We start from the raw sequence: 13645 nt of genomic DNA, 5'->3' as shown, positions 1-13645 counted from the left end.
TTCACCTTGGACTTTGGGTTAAGTGGGTTCACCAGGGGAGAGTCCCATCCCCTGACTCCATCACTTCTGGTGATGGATGTGCAGTGAAAAGTAGTCCAGTGAGGGAAGGGGATGGGGACACGCTTTCTGGTCGTCATCCTGGAGGGGAGAAACCTCCCAGACAGTCAGTCAGTCAGCACCAGGCACTGAGCAACACAAGTGTCCCATGCAACCAGTTACGGGCTTTATAAGGGGATGGCTGATGGCCCTGACCGTGGACAGGTCAGCTGGGGAGATAACACTTACACATTTAGTCATAATCTATGTGGTCCTGATTTCAAGTTGAAATAGAAGCCTAGGGAGAAGAGAAAGGAATCCTCGAGTGGTTTTAGACGGAGATTAAGCTTGACCTGGTACAGTGTGAAATGTTTCATGAACCCACGATTGTCCTGATGTGATAATAAAGGACTTTTTCTGCTTGTTGCCTCTTTCTATTTTGGTTCATCCCTCCGTGGATGTAGATCCACACTGTGGATCATCCCAGTGTGTAGCTTAACTGAGAGTCTCATATTCTGTTAAAAGCCGAGAATTAGCTAGACATTCCAAGATTTCTGCCTTAATTATTTGAACGTTTCTGATGAAAATGACTTTTTTGGCCTCAGTGATTCAGAATTTCTCTGGATTTTCTATTTTTCTTTGTATTCATAGATCCATTACTCAGAACCATTGAAGAACACTTCTGTGCTTTTTCTAGATATGTAGAATTTTTGCTAGGGTTTCTGGATTTGATCAACCTAGAAGTCTTGGTTAAATTTTTTTTTAATGATTTATAGGTTACATTTAATTTAGAAATAGGATTATAAAGGAAATGCATAAACAATAACTTAAACAGTTGTTAAATGAATCCATGAATACATGAATGCATGTCTCTAATCACAGCAAAGAAGAAAGTAGGCATTCTCTTCCAGTTCCTGCTAACTTTTAAAAACATTTTGCATAGAATTACTTTGAGTAACAGCAGTTCATTTTGGCTCCACTAGATAGACCTGAATTGCTTACAACATTTCCTTAAAGTAGCTCAAGCTTCTGGTTTGTTTGGGAGGGTGGACCACTAAGTGGTGTGATGCAAGCAAGCTTTGGTGTGTCCCTCTATGTTTGTTTGGACTTTCCCTTTTGGTTAAATTTAAGATTTGGGCAGGGCTGTGAAATCAAGCAGATGGTAACACTTAATTTCCTTGAAAGAACCGATACTTCAAAGTGGGGATCCCCAAACATTTTCTAAATGTGCTGTATCACCCCAGGTGTTTCAACAGTGTACCACACACTTGTCAACCCTGGTTGTTTTCTTCTTGGCCTCTCAGGTGGTACACCCTACCCTGGCATGATGGTGGATTCTACATTCTACAATAAGATCAAGAGTGGATACCGGATGGCCAAGCCTGACCATGCCACCAGTGAAGTGTGAGCCTCTCCCCATCCTGTGGGCCTGTGTTCATGCCTGATGGGTCTGTGGGGGTGGGGGTGCCCTGGTCATCTTCTCCGTGCCCACTCTGACTCCTGTGCTTCTCCAGGTACGAGATCATGGTGAAGTGCTGGAACAGTGAGCCGGAGAAGAGACCCTCCTTTTACCACCTGAGTGAAATTGTGGAGAATCTGCTGCCTGGACAATATAAAAAGGTTTGTCTGGGCCTCTTAAGATGGGTGGGTGGCAAGGGATGGTCAAGGGCAGGAGACAACAGCTGGTTATGTGAGCGAGCAGTACTGTTCAACACTATTCATGGAACATTTTCAAAGGAGGAAAAAGATTGTGTGATCCAGTGGCTGGGGCTTCATGCAGTGCTCCCCAGGCCCTTGGTAGCAGTGATGAATGAAAACCCTCCCCTTCCTGCATGGCTCCCATTCATCCCAAGTGTGCAACACCTGTAAGCACTTTATTCTCCAGATGTTTGAGTATCTGAAGCTACTGTGAAGTTAGAAGTCTCAGGGCATCCACAGCCATTAAATCGCTAATTTGAATGCACTTAAATCCATGCAAAATTGGCTTTTGCCAGCTGACTGGAAGGAACAACCTCAGCTGTTATCTGTGGTTCCAGCTGGTTTTCTGTGGAATAGGAAGCATTGTTCAAAGGAACAAATGTAATTTCATGGAACCAAGCAGGATATGGTAATGAATGAACCAACTTTCTGCTGAGATGCTGAGAAGGAAATTTAGGCATAATTTCTTAGATTCAGATTAGTTGCCATGTAGACTTTCCATACTTCCTGCTTCTCTTCGTTCTTCTCAAGGAAGAGCAGTGTTAGCTGAACTGGAAGTTAAATACTTTTGTTTATTGATTATTTCACTGCCTATTACAATTGCCATAAGTGAGGCAGCTGGAAGGCAGAAGGAGGGAAGGAGATTAACCATAGGAAAGTCAAAGACACTCTGGTTGATGAAGATGTATTGATGGGAACAGACTGGAGCTCTTGTTTATGGAGCCTTTTTAGATCAATGGTCCCTAAGTTTTTAATTAGATTTCTCCAATGTATAGGGATCAAGAAAGTTTCAGGTATGGTGCTCCCAGGGGAAGCCCTAGTCACCTCTTATGGGAACCCATCAAAGCCCCAGAGAGACTATCTGATGGGAACCAAGCAGGGTCGATGCTAATTCCAGAGAAGGGAGTGTGTATGGGGACACAGTATAGCTACTGACTTGCAGAATAGGTTCTTGGTATCTCAAGACCTACCAGCAGGAGATCTCTGCCAATGGTGGCCCTTTCTTCTTGTTCCACATCTCTGGGGACAGTTGACATCTGATTCTCCTCCAGGGGTCCAAACCCCACATCTGTGAGGTTGTTTGGAAACACAGACAGTTAAACAATAGTAAGTTCTGAGCGTCTGCATTCTTTTTTGCAGTTTGTCAATAACCCTTGAGTAACTGTGTGAAATCAATGTTTGCAGAGTTATGAAAAGATCCACCTGGACTTTCTGAAGAGCGACCATCCCGCTGTGGCGCGCATGCGCGTGGACTCCGACAACGCCTACATCGGCGTCACCTACAAAAATGAGGACGATAAGCTGAAGGACTGGGAGGGGGGCCTCGACGAGCAGAGGCTGAGTGCAGACAGCGGCTACATCATCCCTCTGCCCGACATCGACCCTGCTCCTGAGGAGGAAGACCTGGGCAAGCGGAACAGACACAGGTACGGGCTTCCGGCGCCAGCTTCCGCCGACGCCAGCTTCCGCCGACGCCTGACGGGAGGCGCCATTGCCCGCGTGAGGCGCCCAGTGGTCTGGTCAGGCCGTTCAGGGGAGGCCGTGGCAGAACCCCAAGGGCTCGGTCTAGTTTTGAAAATGCTTCCCAGATGATTCTTGAAAGAATTTTTTTCTTTTAAATTTACTCAAGTGTAGTTGACTTGCAATATTTATTAGTGTCAGGTGTACGACATAGTGACTCAGTATTTTTATAGATTATGTACTATATGAAGTTATTATAAATACTGACTATATTCCTGTGCTGTACATTGTATCTCTGTGACTTACTTGTTATATTACCGGTAGTTTGTACCTCCTAGTCCTAGTCACTTACTTTGCCCCTCCGTCCACCCCTCTCCCCTCTGGTAACCTCTAGTTTGTTCTCTGTATCTGTGAGTCTGTTTGTTCTGTTTTTTAGATCCTGTATACAAGTGAAAATATATGGTATTTGTCTGATTTATTTCACTAAGCAAAATACCTTCCAAGTCCATTTGTTTTGCTGCATATGGCAAGATTTCACTCTTAGGGCTAAGTCATGTTTCATTGTGTTTATATATATGTACTGTATCCTCTTTATCCATTCATCCGTTGATGGGCATTTAGCTTCCTTTCATATCATGACTATTGTAAATAATGCTGTTATGAACATTGAGGTGCATGTCTTTTTGAATTAGTGTTTTCATTTTCTTTGGATAAATACCCAGAAGTGGAATTGCTGGACTGTCTGGTAGTTTTGGGGGGCTTCCCTGGTGGCGCTAGTGGTAAAGAATCCACCTGCCAATGCAGGAGATGTAAGAGACATGAGTTCCATCCCTGGGTCAGGAAGATCCCCTGGAGGAGGGCATGGCAACCCACTCCAGTATTCTTACCTGGAGAATCCCATGGACAGAGGAGCCTGGTGGGCTACATTCCATAGTCTGGAGTGACTTAGCACACACATGATAGTTCTATTTTTAATTTTTTGAGGAACCTCCATAATGTTTTCCATAGTGGCTGCATTAATTTACATTCCCACCAACAATGTACTAGGGTTCTCTTTTTCCCATATCCGTGCCACAGTTATTATTTTCTGTCTTTTTGATGATAGCCATTCTGACAGGCATGAGGTGAGGGCTCGTGGTTTTGATGTGCATTTCTCTGGTGATTAGTGATGTGGACCATCTTTTCATGTGCTTGTTGGCCATCTGTATGCCTTTGAAAAGATGCCTGTTCAGGTCCTGTGTCTATTTTTTAATCGTACTGTTTTTTTGATGTTGAGTTGTATGAGTTCTTTATTTATTTTGGTTATTAATCCCTCATCAGACATATTTTTTGCAAATATCTTCTTTCATTCAGTAGATTGCCTTTTTATTTATTGATGGTTTCCTTTGCTATGCAAAAGGTTTTTAGTTTGATCAAGTCCCATTTTTTAATTTTTGTTTTTGTTGCTCTTGGCTGAGGAGACAGGTCCAAAAACATATTGTTAAGACCAATGTCTGCCTATATTTGCCCCCTTAAACTGGTGGAGGTGTAGGACAGGGAGGAACATGCTTCCCTGATGGAGAACCATTGACCTAAATCCTCAGGTAATTTGATCAAACTGACACAGCAGTTGTGGTTATTTAAGTAATATAAGCCTCTCTTGCTGGTTTTTTGATTAGTCACTGGAGCTGAGGAACAAGTTGAGAGACTGGTTGTACTGGGCTATCTGTTGCTATGTCAGTGGTTCTTAATCCTGGTTGCACACTGGGACCACCTCGGGGGATTTGAAAACTACTGCTATACAGGCCTCGCCTGGACCAACATATTGTAATCTCAGTGAGGCCTAAGTACTCTCTGGCTGATTTGTGTTTTTGTCCTGTCTAACTTTGTATTCTGGAAGATTTCTAACATGCATGATTCAAATAAAATCGTGGACTGTCAGGTGCCCATTACTCAACTTTAACGTTTTTGAACTCATGACAGTCTGCTTGTACAACTTGCATAGCCGTATCTACTCCATCACTTCCCTCTAGATTGTTTTAAAGCAGATCCTAGACATCATATCATTCCATCTATAATATTTCAGCATGTGTCTCAAAAAAATAAGGGCTCTGTTTTTTAAAATAACTATAGCTATTAGAAACAGCTCCAGTACCATTATTTCACCCCCCAAATTGGCAGTAAATAGTGAAGAGCTTCAGATATTCAGTCTGTGTTCAAATACCCTTGATTCTCTCACAGATATTGTTTTACATTTGGTTTGTCCTATTCAAGACCCAAATAAAAGTCACACAACACATTGCCATTGGTTGATAGAGCTATATACGTTCGTCCTGCCTCTTTTTGCCCCCTTGAATATTATTTGTGTAAAAACCAGAGCATTAGCCTGTAGAGTTCCCACTCCCACGTTCAGAATTTTTCTGCTTGCTTTACTGTTGTGTGTTTTATCATATGCTTCTGTCTCCTATATTTGTTGTAAATTTGTGGTAGTCTAGAGGCTTGATCTGACTCAGTAAATTTTTGCCAAGTGTTCTGCAAAGGTGATGCTGTGTACGGGAGGTGCATAGTATATGGTTCTCTCTTTTTGTGACAATAGCAGCCGTTGGTGATTGTACCCAGACCTATTAATTCATTACCAAAGTGATACTAATGCACAGCCAGGACCAGAACCGTTGGTGCACATGGTCCAGATGGAGGGGCCATGCTCTAATTCCTTTCTCTCTTTCCTTAACCTTTGGACAGAGGCAGGAGAAGTGGTGATAGTGGCCCTTGGATCAAGGTCCAAGTAGCATATGAGATTCTCTCTTTCTCTCTATTCCCTTCTTCATTCAGGATATTTCTGTCTCTTTCACATTCAGTTGACTGCACATAAATATTTAGGCAGAAGCACATAGCATTATTATTTTGGAAGCTTATAATTGTGATTTCTTAGCCAGTTTAGATGTAAGATATAGACAACCTTGTTTATTTGTATGCTCCAGGTAATTTTTAAAGTATAAAGTTGTTTTTGTTTTTGACACATGAGATTTGGAGATGGGGGAAAAGTGGCCTGTTGGACTTATCTTTCTATTTATCCTCTGCTTAGAACAATTTTTAAATGTGTTTGTATTCCTTTAGCAAGCAGTGCTTCTCCAAGTTTTGGGTAGTTTTTGTACAATTTCATGGGGATAGAAAGGAGGGTCTTGGAACACTTTACCCCAGATCTGTCATCTATTTAGTTACACTGAGTTTGAGGGATCTGAATAGTTCAACTATAAAAAAGGGTTCTGCTTCTAAATAAAGTTAGAAAATTGCATTGGGATAAATAACATTAGAAAGATGCCAGGAACTGTCCTGGGGGGATGCACAAAGCTGGACTTAAGAATTAAGCACCTATTCCATAGAGAGAACAATTCTGGTTGGTCGGTAGCTGGAACTTCTGTAAGGGTGATACCTTTGGTCTTCTTTGAATCACACAATGTCCCAAATGATTGCACTAGGTCAGTGAGACCAGTCCTGACAGGTGGGCTGAGATGGTGAATGTCTTAGCTTAGGCTGCCATAGCACAGTACCACAGATTAAGGGGCTTGAACAACAGGAATTTATTTCTCCCACTCTTGGAGGCTAGAATTTCAAAGTCAAGGTGTTGGCAGGTTTGGTTTCTCCTAAAGTCTCTCTCGTCGGCTTGCACATAGCCACCTTATCACTGTCTTCACACTGGCTTTTCCTGTGTGTGCGTCTCTGGTGTCTCTTCCTCTTTTTAAGAGTCCCATCCTTATGACTTCATTTAACTTTAAGTATCTCCATAAAGGCTTTGTCTCCACATATGGTCACATTTGAGGGTTGGGACTTCAACATAGGAATTTGGCAGGATACAATTCAACCAATAAAAGCTGGGATGCTCTCTGTGTAGGCAGGCAGGAGTGAGGATGGTGGTCTTGTGGAGGTCCTTCCCCAGGCACAGGAGGCTTGGCCTTGGATGGCGAGTGAGCCTGAGGAAGACAGGGCCTTGCTTCAGAGGACTTGGGGGTGCTAGGTCAGAGCCTATCAGGAGCCAGGCCCTACCAGGGTGGATACTGTGACTCAGGAATCAGAAATAAACGCAGTCATCAGCCTCAGGACCACCCGGAAGCCCAATGAGCAGCAAGGATGATGTGATGCTCAGTCTCAGTAGAAGCTAGCTTCTTCTGTGCCCACACTTGCTGCTGGCTGAGGTCTCAGGAACTGGGTCTGGCTTCCTGGGGAGAGAGGCTGCCAAGACTGGATAGTTATTAAGACCAGCCAAGTGGACTGGGGTTCACAGTGAGGTTCTAGAACCAAGGTGGAAGTGGGGGTGGGAAGGATGAAGTACAGACTAGGAACTGAGCAAAAGCTCAGTCTAGAGGAAGGGCCCACGTGGGGGTTTGTGCAGGGGAACCTCAGTCCAGTAGCGCCATCGGCTCTAAGAACTCTCTGGGCCCAGGGGTCTGGGGGTGGAGGGCAGCAGACCGTTTCCTGGAGGCTCCTGTTGGCCAGCCTTAGTTTTCTGCTTGGAAACTGATGTGGAAAGGAGGGGAGAGAGAATGAGGGTCCAGCCTGGCCTGTCGGGCAGGAAACAGTGGAAAGGGTCGCGAGCCCCTGTTGGGTGTGTGTGGGAGACTCCATCCTGTGATCTGGCTGCCCAGCCAGCGGTAGGGCTTTTGTATCATGTGTGGGGTGCGGTGCTATATAGCCCCACCATGAGGCGGGGAAGCCCCAGTCCTGCCTGTCAGCAGATGAAGATCTGCTGGAGCTAAGTGAACTGAGCTAACTTGCTCAGTTGTTTTTGACTTTTTGTGACCGCATGGACTGCAGCCTGCCAGGTTCCTCTGTTCATGGGATTTTCCAGGCAAGAATACTGGAGTGAGTTGCCATTCCCTTCTCTAGGGGATCTTCCTGACCCAGGGATCGAACCCAGGTCTCCTGCATTGCAGGCAGATTCGTTACCTCCTGAGCCACCAGGAAAGCCCACTTGAAGCTAAAAGAGATACATCAAAATTTAGCAATACAAGGCAGGACACCGATAAGATAGTAAGAGTTCAGAGAACAAGGCGCCAGGTGACACCAACAGTCTGGAGGCCCTTAAGAATATTTTCTAAAAGTGTTTGTGAAAAATTTTAAACATCCAGAAAAATTGAAAGATTACATCTACCACTTAGATTTAGCTATTAACATTTTATCACACATACATATATATGATATGTATACATACACGTGGGCTTCCTCAGTGGCTCAATGGTAAAGAATCCACTTGCAATGCAGGAGACACAAGAAATGTGGGATCAATTTTTTTTTAATATTTGTTTATTTTTTTATGCTGTGTTGAGTCTTCACTGCTGCGCACAGGCTTTCTCCAGTTGCAGGGAGCGGGGGCCGCTCCCTAGTTGCGGTGCATAGGCTTCTCACTGCAGTGGCCTCTCCTGTGGCTGAGCACAGGCTCTAGGGTGCTCAGGCTTTGGTAGTTGGGGCACACGGGCTCAGCTGCCCCACGGCATATGGGATCCTCCTGGACCAGGGATCGGACCAGTGTCTCCTGCCTCACAGGGCAGGTTCTCAACCACTGGACCACCAGGGAAGCCCCCCGGGTTCAGTTCTTGAGTCGGGAAGATCTCCTGGAGAAGGAAAGGGCAGTCTGCTCCAGTGTTCTTGCCTGGGAGATCCCATGGACAGAGGAGCCTGGTGGGCTGCAGTCCATGGGGTTGCGTGTGTGTGTGTGCATTCAGTCGCTAAGTCGTGTCTGACTCATGCTTTCTGACTCTAAAACTCCCCTCCCAGATGCTTCTCTAGTAAGTAAAGAGCCTTCACCTGGACTTCCAGGACTCAAGGGGATTGGATGTATGAGGTGGGCATTCCTGGGTCATGGGGTGAGATCCTGAGATCACAGTTTGGACATTCAGGAGGTTGCAGGCCTAGTAAGTGACTGACTCAGCTGAACTTTGCCCTGATTTCATCCCTCTGCTTTTTCTTCCCCAGGCCTTTTGATCAGGCACTGCTTATTTTCTCTTCCACTGGAGTTGAGTAGGGAGAGTAGAAATGGTCACAGCTTGTTAGCAACTCTGGAAGATGTGGCAGAAGAGAAGGGATGTTGAAGTGTGGAGATGACCATGTGGCCCACTGCAGTGGTGGGGGCTGCTTCTGGCTTGGTGGAAGAATCATGCCTGGCTGAGCAGCCTAGATTTGAAAGCCAAAGGATGTCACAGGAAGACCTCCTTTGCCTTTGGGAGGCCACCTTGAAAACACCACCATATTCTAGTTGGTCTGATCGTGATTTTTCCTATTCTCTCCCTCTTCCAGCTCACAGACCTCTGAAGAGAGTGCCATTGAGACAGGTTCCAGCAGTTCTACCTTCATCAAGAGAGAGGACGAGACCATCGAGGACATCGACATGATGGATGACATTGGCATAGACTCCTCGGATCTGGTGGAGGACAGCTTCCTGTAACTGGCAGATTCGGGGAGAGGGCAGGACTTCCACTCCTGGACCCACCTTGGATCCTTTTAAGAAAACCACTTTATTGCAATGCAAAGTTTGAGAGGAGGACTTGGATGGTGTGTAAAGAGAAGTTCCCAGCCAATGGCCTCTGGGAGCCTTCTAAAGATGAATGATTGGGATATTTTGAAATGAACTTTTTCGGCATTGCCTCTGGCAATGTTTCTGTAGCATCTCATTGGCGTGTGAAGTTTGGAGGTAGATAGATGGACAAGGAAATCATGGGCCATGGAAGATGGACTTTGTGTTTCAAGGGCATTGGTGAGATTCCAACGGACACAACTTTTACTGCAACAAAACTCCAGCATTGTAATTATGTAAATAACTCTAACCAAGGATGTGTTTTGATTTGTATTAACTTCTCTGGACTTCTGGAGAGACCACTCAGTCCATCCATGTACTTCCTGCTTGAAATCTGGTATCAGCTGCTGTTGAACTTTGTTATGAAGTACATGCAAAACCACTTTTGAACCTTAAAAGGTACTGGTACTATAGCATTTTGCTCCTTATTTTTTTTTTTTTTTTAGTGTTGAGGAGATAAAGGATAATTAACCAACTTTGTTTATTAGATTTGGGTCATTTATAAGCCCAACAACTCATATTGTAATCTACGTTTATAATAATACTACTGTTATCAGTAATTCTAAATGTGTAATATGTAACACGTTTTCCCTACAGAAAAAGCACAATTTAAAAAAAATCCTTACTAAATAGGTGACATGTCTTGAAAGTTTTTGACATTCTAGCAAATAACATGTTTCTCTATAAAATATGGTTATAGCTTTAGTGGATGAAATTTAGTTGAACATAGAAAACAAAGTAAAAGTAGTGTCTTCCAGAAAGTCAGAGTTTTTAACTGTACTGAGTAGGTTCCCTAATCCATTGTACTAAAATCAGTTAACTGCCCTTTAAAGTAATGAGATTTGAAATAAATAAACAAAACCCCTAGATCCTAAAGGTCCTCAATATTAAGACAGGAGTCTGTGCCTAACATGACTTCTCATGTTACTGCCCAGTGGAACAGGTATTTATCAGCAAAAAGACTGGATTTGCAGAGGTTTGTTCATGCCTTGCGTTAACTCTGGTGCATCTCAACACATGTATATATTTTTAATTCTGTGAACCCTGAGAAATTCAGAAGGGTGCCCTGAACTGGAGCTCCCTTCCTTTGTCTCTTACCCTCAGGAAAAACAGTTTGAAAGTCTGAGAACAAAGGCATTGTTCAGTGAAGGTGCTGTGTGCCTTAGCCCGGACCCTTGGTCACCATATGTAACTGGCAACCAGAATGACCAGGTTCTACATCCCCATCCCAGAGATTCTGAATGATCAGTTGTAGGGGAGCAGAGACCTGTGTTTTTATAAACTTCCTGGCCATTCTGATCAGCCAGATTTGGGGAACACTGGCACAGATGACAGGAAGTTGCCATGGGAAGAGATAATTTGAAATCAGGAACTGGACTAGAGACCAGCCATGCAAGAAGCCTACTATTTAGATCTTTGGCTTTGGGTCAGTGACGTTTAATGCCATGTATCTAGTAATTGCTACCCTTAATTTTACTTTCCAATCCTTGCTGATACTGAGCAGGCCAAATCTTGGTTTGGCAGATCTTCCCCCTGCTTAGGGGGAACTGAGCTCTCTCCCCACCAACTTCCCCTCAAAAGGCATGTACGAAAATGATGCAGTTCAGTGTACCAAGTCTCTGTATGATCAAGTCAATATTTTGGTGAAAAAAAAATTTTTTTTTTTTAAATCTTTTTTTAAGTTTTTATTGATATTTCAGGGTTAGATGGGAAGACAAACTGTCACATCCATCCAAACTGTCAAACTGGTCGTGGTGGGTTCATCGGCATTCTTAGCGATACCGCTTAATTGCTGACACCCTATGAATGAAACATGGGCTGTCCTTACTGCAATCACTGTGTGCTCCTGGCAGGCGATGCTTTGGGAGATGTAGAAGCAATAACAAGGTACTTGACTACCTACTGGTGTAATCTCAATGCAAGCCCCACCTTTTTCATGGTAAGTGTGAAGACTGAGCCAGATTGGCCGATTAAAAAAGAAAACCTGATGAGGTTCTGTAGAGCCACTTAGACTTGAAATACATTTGTGTTTCTAGAATCACAGCTCAAGCACTCTGCTGATCACTCCCTTTCCCTCTTCCTCATGCAGCCTCCTTTTATTGGTGCTTTGCATTTTGATGTCCTTTGAATCTTGCATGATATCATGGGGCTGGATGAAAATTCTCAGACCAGCAGGTTCTAGTCCTAATGAATGCTCTCACCTTAGTTTTTATATGGCAGCATTTTTTTTTTTTTCCTTAAGAAATGTTTTCAGTGTATCACAGATTTGTTTCCTTTTTGGCCTCCTGCAAAGACCCCAGATGAAAATTTGTCAATCCTTCCTGCTTTCTATTTTTATGAAGACAATCAAAGTTGGCCTGAGAAACACAATTTGTGATTTTTTAAAAAAATGATTGATGATGTCCTTAAAATGTGGTCTGCCAATCTGTACAAAATGGTCCTATTTTTGTGAAGAGGGACGTGAGATAAAGTGATGTTATACATCAATATGTATATATGTATTTCTATATAGACTTGGAGAATACTGCCAAAACATTTATGACAAGCTGTATCACTGCCTTTGTTTATATTTTTTTAACTGTGATATTCCCCACAGGCACATTAACTGTTGCACTTTTGAATGTCCAAAATTTATATTTTAGAAATAATAAAGAGAAAAATACCTAAACGTTCCCAAAACAGTGGTGTGGTGAATGTTCAAGAACTAACTCGGTAGGAAGGGTCTACCAATACAATTGTATTACAAATGCCCCTGTTCATTGTTTTTGTTTTAAAGCATGTAAATGAAGATCTTTATATTTCAATAAATGAGATATATATAATTTAAAGTTATGCTAAGGTTTTAGCATTTCTGTCTTTAGTTTACCAGTATAAATGAAAGCAATCCTGTTTAATTTACTTTCTCAGTGACATCCCAGTAGGACTCTGTATTATGGTTTTAGTGAAATTAGTGGAAAATTGTGGATTTAAACATTATTTGAGTTAGCTCAGACCCAGCGTTTAACTTAAAGTTGACTGGCACTTGGCTCATCTTTGATCTTGTCTTTTGTTTGTTACAGTAGCATTTTGTGCTTTTTTGCCTGTACGTGGGATATAGGACTGCATTGACTCTGGACACCATTCAAACATTGTAGATGTGCAGAAAATAAAAGATTAAAGTCTTTTTTGACCATATCTACTTCCCTGTCCCTTCCCCATTTCTCAGAGGCAGAATTATATTTTTGTGTGTCTTCTTTTATCCTTTCGGTTCCCTTTTTGTGCATCTGCTTGTATACATACACATGTACCCATCTGCTTTATATTTTACCTCAATGGGATTGTACTTTGCATAATGCTTTGTAATGTGCTTTATTCTTTTTCTTTCTTCTTTTTTTTAAAAATACATTTCATTTTTTAAAACAGCATTTTAAAATTCACAGCAAAATTGAGCAGGAGTACAGATTTCCTTCATACCCCCTCCCCCTACACATGCTTAACTTAGCTTCCCCCATCGTTAGCTTTGTGGTAATGGCACCTTTGTTACAATTGATGTACCTACACTGACACATCTTTATCACAGGAGTCCGTGGTGTTTTTAAATTTTTTTAATATTTATTTATTTTGGCTACAGTGGATCTTAGCTGTGGTGTGTGAACTTCTTAGTTGCAATGTATGGGATCTAGTTCCCTGACCAGGTATCAAACCTGGGCCCCCTGCACTGGGAGCTCAGAGTCTTACCCACTGGACCACCGGGGAAGTCCCAGTGTTTTTTCTTTAAGTGCCATCTTTTAGAGAGCTCTGTCAGAAGTATATATAGATAGGCCTCCCTCATTCTTTATCAACTGCATAGTATCCCATGGCGTACATGTACCATAATTTATGCAATCATTTTCTGTAGATAGATTTATAGTTTCTAATTCTTTG

The 13645-nt window shown here is 42.9% G+C and overlaps 1 protein-coding gene across 10 annotated transcripts in view; it reads left to right on the top strand.

Annotated features, from left to right (window-relative positions):
* PDGFRA (platelet derived growth factor receptor alpha) overlaps positions 1-12916 on the top strand; it is a 48654-nt gene extending 35738 nt beyond the window's left edge. For all 10 annotated transcript variants that reach the window (XM_043906746.1, XM_043906753.1, XM_043906751.1 and 7 more), the window contains exons 20-23: positions 1341-1440; positions 1551-1656; positions 2920-3161; positions 9466-12916. In XM_043906746.1, coding sequence (XP_043762681.1) covers positions 1341-1440; positions 1551-1656; positions 2920-3161; positions 9466-9613 — 596 coding nt within the window. In that variant the 3' untranslated portion in view covers positions 9614-12916. The remainder of the gene's footprint in view (positions 1-1340; positions 1441-1550; positions 1657-2919; positions 3162-9465) is intronic.
* The last annotated feature ends 729 nt before the right edge of the window (positions 12917-13645 follow it).

The sequence above is a fragment of the Cervus elaphus genome, chromosome 6 (genome assembly GCF_910594005.1).
Source record: "Cervus elaphus chromosome 6, mCerEla1.1, whole genome shotgun sequence".
NCBI lineage: Eukaryota > Metazoa > Chordata > Mammalia > Artiodactyla > Cervidae > Cervus > Cervus elaphus.
Note: the sequence above shows the minus strand (reverse complement) of the source record. Positions and strands in the feature narration are given on the sequence as shown.